At 30.4% G+C, this 23,584-nt stretch overlaps 2 protein-coding genes across 3 annotated transcripts; one reads left to right on the top strand and one right to left on the bottom strand.

The window, feature by feature from the left end:
- The first annotated feature begins 13 nt into the window (after positions 1 to 13).
- Positions 14 to 10,966, top strand: LOC145958201 (potassium transporter 5). Of its 2 annotated transcripts, none has more exons than XM_083074838.1 (9): positions 14 to 3,255; positions 6,756 to 6,978; positions 7,544 to 7,792; positions 8,072 to 8,113; positions 8,210 to 8,470; positions 8,571 to 8,623; positions 9,068 to 9,182; positions 9,294 to 9,548; positions 9,811 to 10,966. In XM_083074838.1, exons 1-9 carry the CDS (start codon positions 3,133 to 3,135, stop codon positions 10,797 to 10,799), a joined length of 2,310 nt encoding a protein of 769 aa, XP_082930964.1. In that variant the 5' UTR covers positions 14 to 3,132; the 3' UTR covers positions 10,800 to 10,966. The 2 variants fall into 2 exon arrangements, with proteins under 2 accessions (XP_082930964.1, XP_082930963.1); XM_083074837.1 differs by lacking the exon at positions 14 to 3,255 and adding an exon at positions 5,894 to 6,277.
- A 6,347-nt stretch (positions 10,967 to 17,313) lies between these two features.
- Positions 17,314 to 18,453, bottom strand: LOC145957801 (uncharacterized). Its single transcript, XM_083074206.1, has 3 exons — positions 18,289 to 18,453; positions 17,700 to 18,217; positions 17,314 to 17,557 (listed from the first exon to the last, which is right to left on the bottom strand). The coding sequence occupies exons 1-3, from the start codon at positions 18,451 to 18,453 to the stop codon at positions 17,314 to 17,316; spliced, it is 927 nt and encodes a 308-aa protein (XP_082930332.1).
- Positions 18,454 to 23,584: the final 5,131 nt, after the last annotated feature.

Raw genomic sequence — 23,584 nt, 5'->3', positions numbered from 1 at the left:
CCATCGCCAAGAGCAAAACCGTGAGGCCGTGGGCCAAAGCGGACAATATCCTCATGCGGGTTGCTTGGGCTGTTACAACAATAATAAAACTCCACCAAATCATCTCATGAAAGAGAGAAAGACATCATGGGCAGATTCCCTCAATTTGGAGGCCGGAAGAGTTTCTATGTCTGCAACCCATTTCTCCAAGGTTTGAGTTCTCTACACTCTTTCTACCTGTTTCAAAATTGAGTGATGATCATGGTAAACCCCAACCAATTATTTGGTGGAAATAAGAGAGGTGGAGAGAAAAGTAATAAAAATGAAAGATGACATGAGATAAAAATAAAATTGAGATGGAAGAGAAAATAAATGTGTGATAAACATTTTGCTTAATAATTTGTTAGGAAGGAATGAATCATATTTGAGACATGAAAACCGTAGCTATATTAGCTTCTGAAAATCGTATTTAAGATGAGAAAATTTACGTAAAACATGTTATACTATACATATTTTTCTTTTAATACAAAATTATATATTCACTTGTTCTTGAATAAGTTTTTAAGATGATTGTCTCAAGAAGTGATTGCATTTTATAATTTTTTAATCAACGAAAATCAATTTTTTGTGTGGTGCCATGTACAACTAATGGATCCAAGGATCCTAAGTTTTTGAATGGTGATTAACAGGGGTGAAAGACTACTCTAAGTTTAGCATTTCAAAGCATAGGCATCGTGTATGGTGATATTGGCACATCCCCACTTTACGTGTTCTCAGGAATCTTCACGGAAGGTATTCATCACAACGATCACATTTTATAAAAATGAAATGTCTATTGCATAATAAGTGTTAACTTAATTGTACTACTAGGTAGGCTAGCATAACAAGTGTTAATAATTTTTACAACCGAAAAAAGTGTTGGCTTAATTCTTTTAACCCAGAACAATAAACAATACTAATAAATAAATAACAAAGAATTTTTATTTTATTTTATGAAATTCACTTAATTATTAATTTTTTTAGCAAAAATAATATAACATAACAACTTTCTAAAATACATTGTTATAAGAAATAAGTGAAAAATGTAATTTTTTTTTAAAGATAAGAAAGATTACAAAGATAGTCGCAGTGAAGATTGAACTTAGGTCATCATGCTTCTAATTATCCAAATCCCTTTCCACCCGACTATTATTATATTAAAAATTAAAATAGTAATTATCTTTTAAATTCTTTTTTTATATAATATTTATTACGAAATAGGAGTGATATATTATATTACTTATTAATTATTTATTAATTTTCAATTACTATTCTAATTAAATTTAATGATTAATAAAATATTGTTACTATTACATTTTTTATATAACAAATAAATACATAATTTGTCAAGATTAATAAAAATAGTTAATTAATTAATTTTTATTAATAATGTATATATAAGTTATATTTAGTGACATTAATCATAAATTAAATTTTACTGCTCATAAAATTAAACGGTATATATAAGTGATATATATTTTTTTTGAAGCATATATAAGTGATATATAAGTGATATTAGTTATAATTAGTCATATCATAAATTAAGAAATATAATAATTTTTTTAACCAATTGTAGGGGTAATAAGCTAATCAATGCATTTTTTATAAAAAAAAAATAAGTAAAAGACTTATTTGACTCGTCATAAATTAAAAATATAATTTTTATTTTAAATTTAAATATGATTTTAATACTTGAAAAATGAGTGATTTTGACTTTAATCTCTATAAAAAGAAATTCTTTATTGTGTATCTAAAATTTAGAAAAATTGTTTTTAGTTTTTATTATTATATAATTATTTTTTAACTATTTATTTATTTATTAAAAGGTTATGTGATTATTATATTAAGTGTTACCTTCAAATATTAATGATACTATATTAATGCCTGGTATCTTAATTTTTTTATTTATATATCTTTAAAATAAATGTTATTTATTTATCTTAAAATTATTATTAAGAGTAAAAAATAATTATTTTACTTTTTAGAAAGACAAAAATCAAAGAAAAATATTATAGAACAATCATAACCAAACTTTACTCATTTTACAAGGACCATAAATATCTTATAAGGACAAAAAAACATTTGTAAATTTTTGAAGGATGTAAAACAATGAAGTATTTTTACAACAATCAAAATCAAAATCCAATCATGTTACAATAAGTAAAAACTTATTTAAGTCTTTACTCTCTGAAACTATATGTAAGCAAGAAAATATTTAAATTTTTTGGACTTGATTCTAAAATAAATTTTAACTAAATAAAATTTATTTAATATTTTTAATTAAAAAATACCCTTAAAAAATAAATGAAAATACTATTTATAATCACTACAAGAAATGTTACATATAGTGACATACAAAAAGTGTCACTATAAGTATAATATATGTTGGTATATGTCTATTTAACATATAGTTATACACAATTTTAGTGTTGATTTTGAATGAGATTTAACAACATATTTTATGTGTCACTATAGCTTATACCCACACTTTTTAATAATATACTAACATATATTATAATTATTGTGTAGGTAAAAGTAATTTTTAATGACGTGTCACTATAGGATGTATGTTACAATATGACACTTTTCTTGTAGTGAATAAATATGATTAAGAATATTTTAGTACAATATATATATTATATGAAATTGTAAAAATTAAAAGTATTTAACTATCTTTCTTAATCTGTGTAAAATAATTATTTTTGTTTATATATAAGTTTAGAGGGAATATTTTATTAATTAACATATTTAAAAATAGATTTATATTTTTTCCATAATAGAAAATAAAATAATATTTTAATTTACTTGTTATGCATAGGAATTACAGTCGTTTTAACATGAAGATCTATGTAGAACCTGAATTTTCTCTTGTAACTGCATCAAGATGGTTGTCAATTATATTTCTCTCTCTTCCTTAATTACTTTTACTGTTGTATTATATTCCCAATCAACGGTTGTAATTTTGCATTTCCTTGACTGGCGAGACCATAAACTTGAGAGGTCCCAGAGCTATATTGGTGCCTATAAATTAATTCCAATAAATGGAAAAGCCTCACAAGTCATGTTTGTAGAATTAAGAGTCAAAAAAACTCCACCAAATCAGATTCTTTACACATGGAGGGAGACAATAATAAAACTCCACCAAATCATCTCATGAAAGAGAGAAAGACATCATGGGCAGATTCCCTCAATTTGGAGGCCGGAAGAGTTTCTATGTCTGCAACCCATTTCTCCAAGGTTTGAGTTCTCTACACTCTTTCTACCTGTTTCAAAATTGAGTGATGATCATGGTAAACCCCAACTAATTATTTGGTGGAAATAAGAGAGGTGGAGAGAAAAGTAATAAAAATGAAAGATGACATGAGATAAAAATAAAATTGAGATGGAAGAGAAAATAAATGTGTGATAAACATTTTGCTTAATAATTTGTTAGGAAGGAATGAATCATATTTGAGACATGAAAACCGTAGCTATATTAGCTTCTGAAAATCGTATTTAAGATGAGAAAATTTACGTAAAACATGTTATACTATACATATTTTTCTTTTAATACAAAATTATATATTCACTTGTTCTTGAATAAGTTTTTAAGATGATTGTCTCAAGAAGTGATTGCATTTTATAATTTTTTAATCAACGAAAATCAATTTTTTGTGTGGTGCCATGTACAACTAATGGATCCAAGGATCCTAAGTTTTTGAATGGTGATTAACAGGGGTGGAAGACTACTCTAAGTTTAGCATTTCAAAGCATAGGCATCGTGTATGGTGATATTGGCACATCCCCACTTTACGTGTTCTCAGGAATCTTCACGGAAGGTATTCATCACAACGATCACATTTTATAAAAATGAAATGTCTATTGCATAATAAGTGTTAACTTAATTGTACTACTAGGTAGGCTAGCATAACAAGTGTTAATAATTTTTACAACCGAAAAAAGTGTTGGCTTAATTCTTTTAACCCAGAACAATAAACAATACTAATAAATAAATAACAAAGAATTTTTATTTTATTTTATGAAATTCACTTAATTATTAATTTTTTTTAGCAAAAATAATATAACATAACAACTTTCTAAAATACATTGTTATAAGAAATAAGTGAAAAATGTAATTTTTTTTTAAAGATAAGAAAGATTACAAAGATAGTCGCAGTGAAGATTGAACTTAGGTCATCATGCTTCTAATTATCCAAATCCCTTTCCACCCGACTATTATTATATTAAAAATTAAAATAGTAATTATCTTTTAAATTCTTTTTTTATATAATATTTATTACGAAATAGGAGTGATATATTATATTACTTATTAATTATTTATTAATTTTCAATTACTATTCTAATTAAATTTAATGATTAATAAAATATTGTTACTATTACATTTTTTATATAACAAATAAATACATAATTTGTCAAGATTAATAAAAATAGTTAATTAATTAATTTTTATTAATAATGTATATATAAGTTATATTTAGTGACATTAATCATAAATTAAATTTTACTGCTCATAAAATTAAACGGTATATATAAGTGATATATATTTTTTTTGAAGCATATATAAGTGATATATAAGTGATATTAGTTATAATTAGTCATATCATAAATTAAGAAATATAATAATTTTTTTAACCAATTGTAGGGGTAATAAGCTAATCAATGCATTTTTTATAAAAAAAAAATAAGTAAAAGACTTATTTGACTCGTCATAAATTAAAAATATAATTTTTATTTTAAATTTAAATATGATTTTAATACTTGAAAAATGAGTGATTTTGACTTTAATCTCTATAAAAAGAAATTCTTTATTGTGTATCTAAAATTTAGAAAAATTGTTTTTAGTTTTTATTATTATATAATTATTTTTTAACTATTTATTTATTTATTAAAAGGTTATGTAATTATTATATTAAGTGTTACCTTCAAATATTAATGATACTATATTAATGCCTGGTATCTTAATTTTTTTATTTATATATCTTTAAAATAAATGTTATTTATTTATCTTAAAATTATTATTAAGAGTAAAAAATAATTATTTTACTTTTTAGAAAGACAAAAATCAAAGAAAAATATTATAGAAGAATCATAACCAAACTTTACTCATTTTACAAGGACCATAAATATCTTATAAGGACAAAAAAACATTTGTAAATTTTTGAAGGATGTAAAACAATGAAGTATTTTTACAACAATCAAAATCAAAATCCAATCATGTTACAATAAGTAAAAACTTATTTAAGTCTTTACTCTCTGAAACTATATGTAAGCAAGAAAATATTTAAATTTTTTGGACTTGATTCTAAAATAAATTTTAACTAAATAAAATTTATTTAATATTTTTAATTAAAAAATACCCTTAAAAAATAAATGAAAATACTATTTATAATCACTACAAGAAATGTTACATATAGTGACATACAAAAAGTGTCACTATAAGTATAATATATGTTGGTATATGTCTATTTAACATATAGTTATACACAATTTTAGTGTTGATTTTGAATGAGATTTAATAACATATTTTATGTGTCACTATAGCTTATACCCACACTTTTTAATAATATACTAGCATATATTATAATTATTGTGTAGGTAAAAGTAATTTTTAATGACGTATCACTATAGGATGTATGTTACAATATGACACTTTTCTTATAGTGAATAAATATGATTAAGAATATTTTAGTACAGTATATATATTATATGAAATTGTAAAAATTAAAAGTATTTAACTATCTTTCTTAATCTGTGTAAAATAATTATTTTTGTTTATACATAAGTTTAGAGGGAATATTTTATTAATTAACATATTTAAAAATAGATTTATATTTTTTTCATAATAGAAAATAAAATAATATTTTAATTTACTTGTTATGCATAGGAATTACAGTCAGTTTTAACATGAAGATCTATGTAGAACTTGAATTTTCTCTTGTAACTGCATCAAGATGGTTGTCAATTATATTTCTCTCTCTTTTTTAATTACTTTTACTGTTGTATTATATTCCCAATCAACAGTTGTAATTTTGCATTTCCTTGACTGGCGAGACCATAAACTTGAGAGGTCCCCAGAGCTATATTGGTGCCTATAAATTAATTCCAATAAATGGAAAAGCCTCACAAGTCATGTTTGTAGAATTAAGAGTCAAAAAAAACTCCACCAAATCATCTCATGAAAGAGAGAAAGACATCTTGGGCAGATTCCCTCAATTTGGAGGCCGGAAGAGTTTCTATGACTGCAACTCATTTCTCCAAGGTTTGAGTTCTCTCACACTCTTTCTACCTGTTTCAAAATTGAGTGATGATCATAGTAAACCTCAACCAATTATTTGGTGGAAATAAGAGAGGTGGAGAGAAAAGTAATAAAAATGAAAGGTGACATGAGATAAAAATTAAATTGAGATGGAAGAGAAAATAAATGTGTGATAAACATTTTGCTTAATAATTTGTTACGAAGGAATGAATCATATTTGAGTCATGAAAACCGTAGCTATTAGCTTCTGAAAATCGTATTTAAGATGTGAAAATTTACGTAAAACATGTTATACTATACATATTTTTCTTTTAATACAAAATTATATATTCACTTGTTCTTGAATAAGTTTTCAAGATGATTGTCTCAAGAAGTGATTGCATTTTATAATTTTTTAATCAACGAAAATCAATTTTTTGTGTGGTGCCATCTACAACTAATGGATCCAAGGAATCCTAAGTTTTTGAATGGTGATTAACAGGTGGGGTGGAAGACTACTCTGAGTTTAGCATTTCAAAGCATAGGTATCGTGTATGGTGATATTGGCACATCCCCACTTTACGTGTTCTCAGGAATCTTCACGGAGGGTATTCGTAACAACGATGACATTCTTGGAGTTTTGTCTCTCATAATCTACACCATTGTCATCATACCCTTCATTAAATACGTCTTCATTGTGCTGCAGGCTAATGACAATGGCAATGGTAAAATACATTTCATGATTCATCTTATTCACAAATTACAATTGATATTTTATTTTAGGAAATATTTTTAGTGATATTCTTTTTAACACTATTTGTTATAAAATGAAATCTATTGAAATTCACAAAATTTTGTTAGGTATCAAGTCAAATCAAGTCATGCCTTTAAAAAAAACGTCTGTAACAAATAAATATGCCACAATCTATAATATAGTACTTTTGTTTGTATGTAATTTCAACACTTATAGGTACTAGCATTCGTAAGGTTCATTATCAATGCACCAATAGAATAAGTTTTTAGTTTCTTTCTCTGATGAAATTACTGAACTGGTATTTTTATATATTTATAAAAATAAAAATAAAAAGAGAATTATGATCAAAGAGCAGTGTCATTTATTTTTAAATTCCAAAGGTGGACCCAAGTATTTACATTTTTCCATTTCTAATTTTCTATAACATTTTTTCCGTGTTTCAAATTTCTCCTTCACATATTAATCATGAAGCGTTTCTACGTAGTAAATGACAAGTCAATTCAAAATGAATAACACAATTTTTATGCATTAACTAGGTGGAGCATTTGCACTTTATTCACTAATATGTAGGCATGCCAAAATGAGTTTGATTCCAAACCATCAACCAGAGGATAAGGAGCTTTCAAATTACAGACTCGAAACACCATCTAATAAGTTGAATAGAGCTTCAAAACTAAAGCAAAAGCTTGAGAACAGTTATTTTGCACGAGTTCTGCTTGTACTTGTAACCATGATGGGGACTTCCATGGTCATAGCAGACGGCATTTTCACTCCAGCGGTTTCAGGTTAATCAATTCATTTTAGTTTCTTATGTTTGCTAAATAAATTGAACTACTATGAATTGTTAAATAGAATAAATACTAAGACAACTGGTACGAAGAATGTCCTAATTAACAACAAATACTAAGATTAGTCACATTACTTACATGATGATGTGTGTTGTTGAAAAATGGAAAAAAAAAATTGTATTGCATTAATTCAATAGTATAATATGAAAACGTCATTAATGACATTGAGCATTTGGACTTTGGATGGAGACTTGACATGTTCAAATCTGCATGCAGTTCTATCTGCAGTAAGCGGGACCAGTACCTCATTAGGTCAAGGTACTAATATTATTGAGCCTTTTACTTATTATTTTTTTTATTGTAAGTAATGATAATAAATATTATAATATTTTATTTTATTTTTATATTTTTCAGAAGCTGTTGTGGGGATTTCTGTAGCAATATTGGTTGTCCTTTTTTCTCTGCAACGATTTGGCACTGATAGAGTAGGATCTTCATTCGCTCCAATTCTCATAGTGTGGTTTTCATTCATGGCTGGAATTGGTATCTACAATTTATTTAAACATGACGTTGGAGTATTACGTGCTTTCAATCCAAAATATATAATTGATTTTTTCAAACGGAATGGTAAACAAGGTTGGTTTTCATTCGGTGGAGTCTTACTATGCATCACAGGTGAGTTGCATCTAAATATATCTATACATTTAATATTTTTAATTAAGTTGAATATCATTCTTTATTTCTAACTAACATATAATTGTATGCATAATCATAGGATCTGAGGCAATGTTTGCTGACTTGGGTCACTTTAGTGTGCGAGCCATTCAAGTAAGTAAATAAATTTATATATTTTAGTGATTTGTATCCCTCTAACCTATGTTTACATTTTTTAATAATAATATATTAACATATATTATATTTATTATATAGATAAAAATAATTTTTAATGACACAAGTCATATTACTATAGAGTATATATCACTGTATAATAATTTTTTATAGTATTTCTTGATCAAAATTAATAACGTGAATAAACCATGCCAAAAAGGGTTCTTCAATTTCTATCAAAATAAAATTATATATTCTGAAATTCAATTTTGTTATAATTACTTTTAAACTGATTTTTTTTTAAAGATAGAAAACATTATAAAGATGACCGCAATGAAGATTGAACTTAGGTCTTTATGCTTCTAACTACCCCGATCCCTCCCCTCCCAACTACTAGGTTAACCCTAGTGGTTACTTTTAAACTGATTGTAACGTATGTTGCAGATTAGCTTCTCTTGTGTTGTATTCCCAGCAATATTGATTGCATATTTTGGACAAGCAGCATATCTACGAAAGTTCCCAGAGAAAGTATCTAATACATTCTATGCATGTATACCTGGTACATCTCTTAAATTTAAAAGATCCATTGATATAATAATTTTTAAAAAAATAATCTAATCAATGGTTTAACTGATTTTTACTTTTTTCCTATGCTGTGAATTACATGCAGGGCACTTATATTGGCCAACATTTGTTGTTGCTGTTGCTGCTGCCATCATAGCCAGTCAGGCAATGATTTCTGGAGCATTTTCCCTTATATCCCAAGCACAAAGTCTAGGTTGTTTCCCAAGAGTTAAGGTTGTTCATACCTCCACTAAGCATAGGGGCCAGGTGTACATTCCTGAGGTCAACTACATGTTCATGATTGCATGTATTCTGGTCACTATTGCCTTCAAGACCTCCGAAAAAATGACTCATGCATATGGTAACTACACTCAAACTCTCACATACACACATAATAAGAAATTATTAGGTAGTTTCAAATCATAGTCCTCATTAATTTTTATATGATATGTAAATGAAACTTTTGAATACATGGATTCTACATAGTGATTTCGGATTACCTAATAATTCTCTTCGCACATCATACATTTGAGTACTTCAAATGAAACGTGTAAGCTACAAAATTCTGAACTTTGTTGTATTAGCACAACATGACAAATGGCCAAGTTTTATGTTTGATGCAGGGATTGCAGTAGTTTGCGACATGCTAATCACAACAACTCTAGTTTCGCTTATAATGCTGATTATATGGAAGAAAAGTGTATGGGTGGTTGCTCTCTTCTTACCAGTAGGTTTCCTTGAGCTTCTTTATTTATCATCACAACTTACTAAATTCACAAAGGGAGGGTTTGTTCCTATTCTATTAGCTTTCATCTTGACAATATTCATGGGAATCTGGCACTATGTTCAAAAGGAAAGGTACATGTTTGAACTCAAGAACAAAGTCTCCACCGAGTATGTGAGGAATCTGACTAACAATCCAAATATAAACCGTGTGCCTGCAATTGGACTTCTGTATTCTGAGCTTCTACAAGGCATTCCTCCTATATTCTCACACTTCATTTCCAACATTCCATCCATCCATTCAGTTGTTGTGTTTGTTTCCATTAAGGCTATTCCCATTCCTTCAGTTGCATTGGAGGAGAGGTTTTTGTTTCGACAAGTAAAGCCAAGAGAACATAGAATATTTCTTTGTATTGTGAGGTATGGTTATAGGGATATGCTTGGGGATCATTTGGAGTTTGAGAGCCAGTTAGTGCTACAACTGAAAGAATTTATAAGGCAAGAGAGCTTTATGCTTGAGGCTGAGGGAACAACACCTGATGAACAAGCACTCACTCCTGAAAATGAGAATGACATGGCAACCACTATTAATGCTACAGATGAAGGTGCTTTAGTTATGTCTCGTGCCTCTTCAGATTCAATTCAACAATCCGAGGTGGCCAAAGGTGTTGAAAAGGAGATTGAATTTATAGAGAAGGCAATGGAGAATGGTGTGGTGTACATGCTAGGGGAAGCAGAGGTAGTGGCAGACCCTAAATCATCTATCTTCAATAAGATAGTTGTCAACTATGCTTATAACTTCTTAAGAAAAAACTTTCGAGAGGGAGATAAATCCATGGCAGTCCCCCGTAACAAGCTTCTCAAAGTTGGAATGACATATGAAATATGACACACATGATGATATGCAGATATGAGAATGATCTTTTTTATTTTGCATTTTGGCTACTTGCCTTAGCTTGTTTTGGTGTTTAACTTAATAGTTTGTATTTTGTTCTTAAATGTTTGTGTATGGGAATCTTTTCTCAAGACCAAATAAATTCCGACGGGAATTTTTTATCCCAGTATTATATATAAAACAACATTTTAAAATCACCTTTTAATTATCTCATTTAGAAGCTCTCTCCCTCTCTCTCTCTTTTTAATACAATTATTATTAGAAGCTCTCTAAATACACTAATTAACTATATAGACTACGGTTTATAATATATAAAAGTTAGAGCCACGAAACAATATGTTGTCATGTTAATGTAATGTTGTACGTAAGTAAACATCCAAATGTTAATGTATTATTATTTAATAAATACTCAATTTGATCTTGTGAAAGATGATAGAGGTGATTGATATATACATCTTTGAAAGATTTTTTGTAATATTTAGATATCTAAATTTTAATTTTGTTATATAAATTACTCCTTTAATTATACTTAATTATTAACTTTGTTAGTTTCAGAGCTGATCAACCATCAATTACAATGTTAAAACATATTCTCTCTTTAGTTGGCTATTCATTTAGTCCATTTTTCCAAACAAAGAAATTGCAGTTGCACCAATAAGGACAACTCAAATGTCAAATTATTAAGAGGAAAGAAATAAAAAAAAACACATCAATAACATAACTATTATACCCTTGACAAAAGATAAATGAAAAAAAATTACCTAGGTTTTTTTGTGAAACCCTCAATAGAGTATTGTTTCTACAATAACAAAGAAAAACATTACTACTAAATTTTTTCCACTTTTATGGAGTTTTACGATTCATTAAACATAACAGAAAACACTCGTATTCAATTGATACATCATTGCTTGAAATCTTTCATAACGACCACTCATTTTGTTAAATTCCAAATTAAAAAATTTAGGACATACAATCCTAAACTTATAGCTAGAACAAACGAAAAAATTAAGGATGACTAAAACAAAAAAATTTCAACTATAAAAAACCATACAAAACCTAACAAGAACCTTTTATTTTAATTAGAGCACCCATAGCCAAAATATTTAAACATAACAAAGTGTATGTTACTAATTGAAAAATATCAAAATCTTATATTATGATTATATTATGTGGTTAAGATAGAGAACGACTAATTAAAAGATAGAACAGGGGTCAAGCTCACTTAATTGCTTATTATTGAAGAAACTAATAGAATTTAGCAATCAAGTATAACGAAAAGACTAACTTCCATAATAAAATTAAAGTTTAGAAATTTAGACGTCACAAAAGAATATTTTAGTAAATTGGGTGTTTACTCGAGAAAAAAAATTCTCAAACTATTCTACATTTAATAATATATATATATATATATATATATATATATATATATATATATATATATATATATATATATCTGAGAAGGATTTATTGTGAGAAGGTGAGAAGGTTAAAATATAACCCTTAGATTAATTTTCTCTCACTTGATTAATCTAAGGGTTATATTTTAACCTTCTCACCTTCTCACAATAAATCCTTCTCACTTGATATGCTCCTTTTATATATATATATATATATATATATAAAAGCGTCTGAATTTTAAAAGTATGAAAAGCTTTAGGCAAAAAAAAAAAAGTGAGTCTATACTATGTAATTTTGAAAGGAAAAAAATTCTAGCAAACTATTTTATCTTTAATAATATATAAATATAGAAGATAGATAGAAAACATTTGAATTTTAAAAGTCTAAAAATTTTTAGTAAAATCATAGGCCCAAACTATATGCAGGAAAAAATTCTTGGAGACTATTCTACTTTTAATATTATATATAGTTATAAACATAGATATATAAATATGAAGCATTTGAGTTTTAAAAGTTAAAAAATTTTAGAAAAAAAGTAAGCTTAAACTATATAATTTTGAGTAGAAAAAAATTCTAGGAAATTGTTCTACCTTCAATGATATATAGAATATAGATATATTTTTTTTAAAAGATTATGTATTTGTTTAGTCAACATAATTTAATTTATTAATTACTAATAAATTTGTTTTATAATTAATAGGAAGCATTGAAATTTTAAAAGTTTGAAAAGTTTTAGAAACAAAAATCTAGGTTTAGGCTATGTAATTTTAATTAGAAAAAATTTTTAGGAGACTATTCTAACTTTAACAATATATGGATATAAATTGGAATAGCTTGAATTTTAAAAGTCTAAAAAATTTTAGAAAAAAAAGTGGGTAAAGACTATGTAATTTTGAGCGAGAAGAAAATCCAAAAAGATTATCCTACTTTTAATAATATAAAGTCAGATGAATTTTGTGACATTTTTACACCGTCAAAAGCTGTGAAAAGAGTAATATTAAAATTCAATTTGTGGTGGTCTAAAATCGTCACAAAGTGATTGAATTTTCTAACCCCATTTTTGGTGTGGATCTGGCAGTTATTAATAACGATGGTAATGCGATTTGTAGCAGTGTTTAACCGTTAGAAACTGCCAAAATAACTGTCACAAATCTCACCTTTTTTTTTGTAGTGTTCAATGGTCTCACAAATGATTTCCTACCGAGAAAAGAAAATAAAAATAAAATCAAAAGTAAAGACATTAAATGTGGTGAATATGAATTATAGAGTGCTCAATGTCGTTTTTTTTAGATGCATCTATATTTTCTAATTAATGACACATTTTAGAAATTGAAAAACTTCACATGCACTTGCTGATTAGGAATCTATATTTGACTATCTATATTTGATGAATAGCCAGTCATTGGCTTCAAGATGCTTTGCTGTCTAAAATGACACTAAAATCAAAATAATCAAAACAATAAAACTCTGATGCAATGGGAAAAAAGAAAAAAAAAAAAAAAAAAAAAAAGAAGGAAAGGAATCAAAAGACAAAAATAAACCAGATCCAGAGGTGACGTTTGTTTGTTTGCAATTATCCTTTTTGCTACCAGACCATTTTGTGTCTATATATTGCTTTTTTTCACCAAACCCCTAGCTCTCACGGACCAAATATTAATACACATATAAATAGATATATATTTTCTCCCGTGAAATTATTACTAGATGAATCTTAATTCTTCAATAAATTTTATTAATATAATATATTTTTACGATAAATTGAAAGTTTAAAAAGTAAATAGTAAGCGCCAACACACTTGATCATCTAAAGTTTTTTATTTATTTATTCATTTATTATTATTTATCACTAGTAAGGTTTGTTATCCACAAACACAATACAATTTTCAGAAGCTAATAGCTACGGTTTTCATGTCTCAAATATAATTCATTCCTTCCTAACAAATTATTAAGCAAAATGTTTATCACACATTTATTTTCTCTTCCATCTCAATTTTATTTTTATCTCATGTCACCTTTCATTTTTATTACTTTTCTCTCCACCTCTCTTATTTCCACCAAATAATTGGTTGGGGTATACCATGATCATCACTCAATTTTGAAACAGGTAGAAAGAGTGTGAGAGAACTCAAACCTTGGAGAAATGGGTTGCAGTCATAGAAACTCTTCCAGCCTCCAAATTGAGGGAATCTGCCCATGATGTCTTTCTCTCTTTCATGAGATGATTTGGTGGAGTTTTATTATTGTCTCCCTCCATGTCTAAAGAATCTGATTTGGTGGAGTTTTTTGACTCTTAATTCTACAAACATGACTTGCATGTGAGGCTTTTCCATTTATTGGAATTAATTTATAGGCACCAATATAGCAGCTCTGGGGACCTCTCAAGTTTATGGTCTCGCCAGTCAAGGAAATGCAAAATTACAACTGTTGATTGGGAATATAATACAACAGTAAAAGTAATTAAGGAAGAGAGAGAAATATAATTGACAACCATCTTGATGCAGTTACAAGAGAAAATTCAGGTTCTACATAGATTTTCATGTTAAAACGACTGTAATTCCTATGCATAACAAGTAAATTAAAATATTATTTTATTTTCTATTATGGAAAAAATATAAATTTATTTTTAAATATGTTAATTAATAAAAGATTCCCTCTAAACTTATATATAAACAAAAATAATTATTTTACACAGATTAAGAAAGATAGTTAAATACTTTTAATTTTTACAATTTCATATAATATATATACTGTACTAAAATATTCTTAATCATATTTATTCACTGCAAGAAAAGTGTCATATTGTAACATACATGATTGGGCCCGGAATGAAGCTGTAATGTTGTCTTACTTGCTATGGTAGCGGAGCAGGGCACCTGATCCAAGACAAACACTGTTTCCATATCTTGTCCACCTCAGGGCATGTACAAAAAATATGGTTAGAGGTTTCAGCTACACCATACAAAATTGACACAAGGACTGTTGTTCGCCGAGTGTTATGTTTCTTCTTGCCAGATTATCCACTGATGGAAGACCCTTGTTTACCATTCTCCACACATACATTTGAACCTTTGGAGGTACTGGGGTTAACCAAATACTATTGGATACTTCATCATTGTCGGCACTAGCATATTCAGCAAGTAAAGATTTCTATGCCGACCTAACAGAGAACTCTCCCGAAGAATCACCTAACCACCTCCATGAATCTTGTACTGCTCTATGGAAATTGATACCCCTTATTGTCTGATATAATTGTTCCTCCAGTGAAGCTTCCCATGCAAATCTATTCCTTCTCCAACTGAGTTGCCATTCCCATCCTCGCTCTGTCCATGCCCCCAACTCTACAATTGAAGAATGTTGATGGGTAGAATTAATAAAAAGTCTCGGATAGGCTATTGCAAGACTCGTTGTACCAGCCCATTTGTCAAGCCAAAATCTCACTCTAGACCCCTCCCCTACTCGCCATTCTATCATCTTATCAAACCAGTTGCCTTCCTCGTCTCCCCCACACACTATAAGTAGATCTCTCCACCAAATAGACTCTTTGTTGGAAGGGTTTTGAGCACACAGATTGCTTCCACCGCCATATTTAGACAATAAAACTTGGCTCCAAATAGATGAAGGAAGATGGAATAGGGTCCATCTCCACTTGGCCAACATCGCTGTATTGAATAGAGTGACATTTTTCACACCCAGCCCTCCCTGTGCTTTGGGAAGAGTCACCTTGTCCCAGCTAATCCAAGATATTTTCCGCTGACCATCGCTGCATCCCCATAAGAATTTCCTTTGTATTGAAGTTATCTCTCTACTAACTGACCTAGGAACTCTGAAGAATGAAATATAATATAGTGGTAACGCTGTTAATACTGAGTTCACCAAACACACCCTCCCTGCCATAGACAACACTTTGCCCTTCCAAGTCGAAAGCTTCTTCCTTAGTTTAACAAGAATGGGATCCCACGTTGCCTTCTTTCTTAGATTTGCACCAAAGGGCAAGCCAAGATAGCAGAAAGGTATTTGTAGTAAAGTGCAATTTAATAGGTGTGCATAGCTCTCAACTAGAGGTATATCAATCCCAATAGCACCGAACTTACTCTTAGAAAAATTAACCTTCAGTCCAGAAACAAGCTCAAAGCATCTTAAAAGACCTTTTATGGCGATGACTTTCTCTTGGCTAGCCTCACCGAAAAACATGGTGTCATCAACATACTGTGTAATACTGATCTTGACTTGTTCTTTACCGACACTCACCCCTGTAAATATTTTGCATTTCTCTGCTTCTCACATCAATCCTGTCAATCCTTCTGCAACCACCGTAAAGAGAAAAGGTGCTAAAGGATCACCTTGTCTAAGTCCACGCTTAAGTGGGAATTCTTTTGCGGGACTTCCGTTGACAAGTGCAGATACTCTTGATGTTCTTAGGCATTCTTCAATCCACCTCACCCATTTATCATTAAAACCCATTCGATGAAGCATGTATAGAAGGTAGTCCCAACACACAGAGTCGTAAGCCTTCTCGAAATCCACTTTAAAGAATAACATGGGTTTCTTGCATCTTTTTGCCTCATCTATAGTCTCATTCACCACCAAAACACTGTGGAGCATTAACCTCCCTTCAAGAAAAGCACTTTGTCGCTCATCAATGATTGACGGCAACACTCTCTTAATTCTGTTTGCAAGGACTTTGGATAATATCTTGTACATGCATCCAACCAAAGAAATGGGTCTATAGTCTTCCAGATTCTGGGGGTTGACTTTCTTTGGTATAAGAGTAATAAAAGTAGAATTGGATCCTCTTGGGAGTTTCCCGTTAGCATGAAATTCACTCATGAAACGACAAATGTCTGCGCTAAGGGTCTCCCAAAATGCTTTTATGAATTTAAAGTTAAATCCGTCAGGCCCAGGGCATTTCGAGCTACCACACTCCCAGACTGCATTACGAATTTCATCTTCTTCAAATGGTGCAGCAAGCATCTCATTCTGAGATTCAGAAATTGATTTAAATTGGACTCCATCTAGCGTTGGTCTATGATATCCATGTTCCCGAAATCTGTTTTGAAAAAAATGTGTCACATGCCCTTTCACCTCCATGGGTTCTTCTGTCCACCGTCCATCAATGAATAGACCCTTCAAAGAGTTTTTCTTTCTCCTCCAGTTCACCATGGAGTGAAAAGAATCTGGTTTTGAGGTCCCCTTCCTTAAGCCACTTCACCTTAGACTTTTGGGCCAAAATGGATTCATTTTTGATAGCTACTCTCCAAAACTCATTCTGTAGCTCTATTCTGGCCTTAATCTCTATCTCTGATAACCCTGATTGTTCCTCCTTTTTATCCAGCTTGTTCAGTTCACCCATAATTCTGTTTTGAATTACGACTGGATCTTCAAATCTATTTAAACTCCACTCTTTTAGCTTGTACTTGAGTAATTTGAGTTTCTCTTTTAGTACATAGGCCCCCCCACCCTTCAACTGAGAGTTCTTTCCAAGCCTCCACTACGAACCTCTCAAATGTTGAATCTTGAAACCAGAAATCTGCTGTACGAAATGGTTTTGGCCCCCAATCTGTATTCGATAATTGTAATATGATAGGGCAGTGATCAGAAACGCACCTATCAAGAACGATTTGTAAGCACCCAGGCCACACAATAAACCATTCACGGGACACCATGAATCTGTTAAGCCTACTCTTCACCGTGCCGTTTGGTTTGAACCAAGTAAAAAGTCTACCCACTATGGGAATATCCTCTACTTCCATATTAGCAATAAACTCGGTGAACATTGTCGTGTCCACGGAGTTATGGATCGCTCCATGGAGGTTGACTCTTTCTGTTTCATATCTTACACTATTAAAATCCCCAGCGAGGCACCACAAATTGTTGGAACTACTATTCCTTCTTCCAATTAGCTCCCTCCAAACTAAGGCTTTGAGCTCCCTTTGGCTTGGTGCATATACATTGACAACCACGATCCTCTTTCCATTATCCCTCCAAATTCCTTCCAATCCTAGGTATGCTGATCCCTGAAACTAAGTGATTAATTCAAACTTATCTTGATTCCAAATACAAAGCAAACCCCCCCAGAGTTTATTACTGGAACCATCCTCCACTGACACTCATGTCCACCCCACAGCAAATGACACATCCTAGTTGATATTTCCTCTCTCTTAGTTTCCTGTATACACAGAAAATCAATGTTCTCCCGTGCCACGAGTTTCCTAAGGTATCTCCACTTGATTTGACCCCCTAAGCCCCTCATATTGAAAGTTAGCAGCTTCATAATCCACCTTTAGTTTTCCCCTCTTGAGAGCCTCTGATAAGCTTTTCCTTTTCCTGTTTATCTCTACTCTCTAAGTTAACTAAATTCCCAATTATTGTTTCCTCCTGTTGGTCATATGTTACTCCCAGTGCCTTACCTATTTCCCAAATCTTTTTTGCCTCCATTACATCATTTTTCAACCAATAGAGTCTGTTGCAATTTTTTATGCTACCATCAGAGATAGAGCTGCTTATAGAGGGAATTTGAGGCCTAACCTGACTGTGGAGTGTGTTGATATTGATATTTCCTTTCCCCATTCGTTGCTCGGCTACCTCTTCAGGTGGAGTATTCTTCATATGTTTATACCGCCTCTCAATCTGGACTTTCCCATTGTTGCCAGAGTTAGCTATCGTTGTATGAAAGGATCCATCCGAAAGCTGGAAATGATTCGCGCATCTCACGTCGTCCACCTCTTGTTCATGTGGGTTACTACAATTAGAAGCCCCTGCACGAAGCCCAACCGTTCCAAAACCTGTGGTATCAATCTCGTCCCCACCCAATTGTGATTGGGCCTTGGTTAGCGGCACAAGATCATTTGACTTAGTTGCTTGTTGGGTTTTTGGGTCGAGAAGTTTTGGTCCAGCTTTTGAGGCCCCTACACCTTTACCCGCATTGGGCCCAATAGATAACCCCTCGTCGATGACCTGGTGGTTCGTTGTCTCGTCCACCTCCACCGTCAACCCTATAGTACTTGGTCTACCCTTTAAGGTTGTCCCAATCTGCTCCAAGCATGTGTCTTTTCCATCTTCTTTATGTACTGCATTCATCGAATTGTGCCCTGACCCGCCCTTTTGAGTTCTTGAGGCATTTGTTTTATGCTCTGATTCAGCCTTTTTTTGCGTGTACAGATTTGGCATGTTTACATGGTCCTTCCTTGGGGATCCTTCATCTACTTTACCACTTTCCAGGGACCGTTGGGTAATATCCCGCAGCTCAAAATTCAAATTTTCACTGGTATTGGCCGTCCGACAAGGTTTTGCCATATCTGTCTCTTCTACCACCTCGATCGAGTCCATGGATGACGAGTCCGACAACATGTATGTTGAATCACTCTCGTTAGATGCTACTGATTTGGCAGTATTACCCCAAAGCCAGCATTTGCAATGGTTCATTGTTGTGGTAATTTCTTCATGTATACGCACCTGGGTCACAACGTCATTTATCTTAGCCAAGAAGTGAGAATTAACTAACTGAAGAGAGGACGTCTTGATGAGTAGCCTTGTCGAGTCCACCCTACTCATGGAGGATGTTTCGTTATCCACCGCAATAAGGGTTCCTATAGCACCAACAATCTTGGAGAAGCATACTTTTCCCCACATTTGAATGGGTATGCCACTACACCTGACCCATGCCACTCTATTCCCAGGCACTAGAGTGGGCTCCCATTTTTGGATGGTATGGAAGAAGCTCCAAATTCCAGTCTCATCTGCATCATCCTTCAGTACACTTTCTTCCACTCCAGATATAAGCACCATGTCATCTCCCATATATCTAGCTTTTGCATTTGGCACCTCAGAGAAGAACCGTGCTTCCTGTAGTCTATCAAACTAGGTGAGGTCCCTCAATCTGCCCACCCAGCATCCTCTCAACCACTCAACGTGTTCTTCTACCACTGAAAAGGACAAACCGCTCCACTTGTCTTGGTTTCCAGACTGTTTAATCCTCCACAGCTGGTGCTTACCTTTAATGCCTTGTTGAACGGCTTGTGCATAACTCTTCTGTGCACCCATGTGTGGAAATGAAGGTTTCGCTTCGTCAGGAGACTTGAACGTAGGTGTTACACCTTCTTTGCACTGATTACCAACCGTTCGACCTGCGATTATACGGTTTCCCATCACCTTTCTTCCAGTAGTTACCATCTCTCCTCTTCTCGGATATTTGGGAAGGTTTACGCGTAGCTTAAACTCACCAATGAAAATATTGTCCAGTTCATTTTCTAGCCGTTTGATATTTTGAACCTCTATAAACCTGACGAATCCATATTTTTGTCCCCAGCTATTTCTTCTCGTAGCCAAGAATACCTCCCACACCCTTCCATACTTTTGAAATATCTTCCATAAAGCGTATTCATTGAAAGCTTCGGGAAAGTTCGTGAAGAAAAATGTTGTACGTCTTCTACCGTCTCTTCCAATCCTATTATTGTCCCACTTCGCCACCCTTGACCGTCTTCCGTATCCGCTCGCCATTGATAAGCTCTCTTTTGTATTGTAAGATACTCCTCGCCTTTTTAATGAAAAAATTTAGCTGGTCATTTTTAATGAGCAGTATCACTCCTATTTCGTAATAAATATTATATAAAAAAACACTCTAAAAGATAAATATTATTTTAATTTTTAATATAATAATAGTCGAGTGGAAGGGATTTGAGTAATTAGAAGCATGAGGACCTAAGTTCAATCTTTACTGCGACTATCTTTGTAATCTTTCTTATCTTTAAAAAAAAAATTACATTTTTCATTTATTTCTTACAACAATGAATTTTAGAAAGTTGTTATGTTATATTGTTTTCGCTAAAAAAAATTAATAATTAAGTGAATTTCATAAAATAAAATAAAAATTCTTTCTTATTTATTTATTAGAATTGTTTATTGTTCTGGGTTAAAAAAATTAAGCCAACACTTTTTTCAGTTGTAAAAATTATTAACACTTGTTATGCCAGCCTACCTAGTAGTACAATTAAGTTAACACTTATTATGCAATAGACATTACATTTTTATAACAATACACTTAATTAGAAACAAACTTTGTAATTAAGTCTTTTTGTTTTTTATTTTATATTAAATGATTATTAACAAAATTGTTATTATTATTATATATTTTTCTTGAAAAGAATTAGTATTATTGTTACATTGATTTTTTTCTTTTGAAATAATTATTACATTAATTTAATTTGAACCTTCTCCCTTAAGTTTTCAATATGTTGACTTTGAATATTTTATAAAAATATTACGCGTAGCAGTTTGTGTCCTTCGACGCAATGACAACATTCCCCTAGGTAGTTATTTAAGCACATCCCAGTTTGGAATGAATCAGGTGAATCTATAATAATAGATAAATGATACTCAATTTTTCATGTTTTTTTATATTTATTTTTTAAAGATATTTTTATCTTTAATTTTTTACAAAAATTTAATAAATATTATAATTTGTAATCTACTCTTTTTTATCCTTTCTCTCGCTTTTAGATGTTTTTTTCTTGAACCTACAAGTAATTAAGAAGTGCTGTGTTAAAAATTGAAAAAGAAATAGAAAAAAATTCTATAGAAGATGGAAAGAAAAAAAATGATTTTATCTTTCTAATTTTTCTATTCTAATATTATTGACAATTTAATCATTTTCTTTATATATTTTTTCTATTAATAAAAATATTATATTAACATATCAATTATTCCGTAATCTCATTTTTCTATTAATTGATTAAAGTTTTCTAAAGAGTAAATTATAGCTTTTTTATAAATAAAAATATTAAATTTGTTTCCTTTTATAAATTTCAGTATACCAAGCTTTACTCATTTTTAAAAATTTTTCATTAAAAAAATTGGTAAATGCAAGTATATTCTAATGTCCTTTTCTCTTGCAGGATGGCAGAAAAAAGATTCTCACACTTAAAAGTATTAAAAAAATATTTATAGCAATATTGTGAATTTTATGATTATTTATTTAATTTTATTAAGTAAATAATTTATTTGATTTGTTGTTTTAATATTATAAAACTTCAATAGTATGTTTGCTGAGAAATTTTAAAAATTCAAGAAATTTAAAATTCTAGGAATCATGTAAGTAATGTGACTAATCTTAGTATTTGTTGTTAATTAGGACATTCTTCGCATCAGTTGTCTTAGTATTTATTCTATTTAACAATTCATCAGTGGTTCAATTTATTTAGCAAACATAAGAAACTAAAATGAATTGATTAACCTGAAACCGCTGGAGTGAAAATGCCGTCTCCTATGACCATGGAAGTCCCCATCATGGTTATAAGTACAAGCAGAACTCGAGCAAAATAACTGTTCTCAAGCTTTTGCTTTAGTTTTGAAGCTCTATTCAACTTGTTAGACGGTGTTTCGAGTATATAATTTGAAAGCTCCTTGTCCTCTGGTTGATGGTTTGGAATCAAACTCATTTTGGCATGCCTACATATTAGTGAATAAAGTGCAAATGCTCCACCTAGTTAATGCATAAAAATTGTGTTACTCATTTTGAATTGACTTGTCATTTACTACGTAGAAACGCGTAATGATTAATATGTGAAGGACAAATTTGAGACACGGAAAAAATGTTATAGAAAATTAGAAATGGAAAAATGAAAATACTTGGGTCCACCTTTGGTATTTAGAAATAAATGACACTGCTCTTTGATCATAATTCTCTTTTTATTTTTATAAATATATAAAAATACTAGTTCAGTAATTTCATCAAAGAAGAAACTAAAAACTTATTTTATTGGTGCATTGATAATGAACCTTACGAATGCTAGTAACTATAGGTGTTGAAATTACATACAAACAAAAGTACTCTATTATCACTACACTAAAATTAGTTTTTTGTGGCAATTAATATATTATTTAGCGGTCATATAAATAGCCATAATTTTTTTACCAGCATTTAACTAATGGCTGGAGTATCCAATGTCGTTAATACTATTACCGACATTTATATAAAATGCCGCTAAAGAATTGTCTCCTTTACTTTAAATAATTTATTCCTATAATTTCATTTTCTAAATTCATAACTTATATACTTTTTTATCTCTACTCGATATGGGATTTGTAAGATGAGAGTTGTCTTTTATTTATATATTTTTTAATTTATTTTTTTAATTGTGTTGTCTTTTAAGAGATGTGAGATTTATAAGGTGAAAGTTGATCTCTAATTATTTTATAGTACTATTGAACTTGGTAACAATGAGTGATTTGATACCAATTTAGAATAGTGAATTAGGAGTCAACCCTATAAAATGAACCTGTAAAGGTAATTGTTATTACTCATTTATATATTATTTAATTATCTTATCTTTAATCGATGTGGGACTTAAGTTTTTTCTAATAAATAATTGTCGCTAATAATATAT

Source organism: Cajanus cajan, chromosome 5 (genome assembly GCF_000230855.2).
Source record: "Cajanus cajan strain Asha chromosome 5, NIPB_CcT2T_4, whole genome shotgun sequence".
NCBI classification, from domain to species: Eukaryota; Viridiplantae; Streptophyta; class Magnoliopsida; order Fabales; family Fabaceae; genus Cajanus; species Cajanus cajan.
The sequence above is the reverse complement of the archived record's forward strand: the minus strand, read 5'-3'. Positions and strand labels throughout refer to the sequence as shown.

Coding starts and splice junctions, on each gene's coding strand:
- LOC145958201 (XM_083074838.1), top strand. CDS start 3,133: ATGGAGGGAGACAATAATAAAACTCCACCAAATCATCTCATGAAAGAG. Junction 8,114..8,209: donor CAGTACCTCATTAGGTCAAG/GTACTAATATTA, acceptor TATATTTTTCAG/AAGCTGTTGTGGGGATTTCT. Junction 8,471..8,570: donor AGTCTTACTATGCATCACAG/GTGAGTTGCATC, acceptor GCATAATCATAG/GATCTGAGGCAATGTTTGCT.
- LOC145957801 (XM_083074206.1), bottom strand. CDS start 18,453: ATGAGGGGCTTAGGGGGTCAAATCAAGTGGAGATACCTTAGGAAACTC. Junction 18,218..18,288: donor GTCAGTGGAGGATGGTTCCA/GTAATAAACTCT, acceptor ACTTAGTTTCAG/GGATCAGCATACCTAGGATT. Junction 17,558..17,699: donor CAAGATTCAACATTTGAGAG/GTTCGTAGTGGA, acceptor AATTCAAAACAG/AATTATGGGTGAACTGAACA.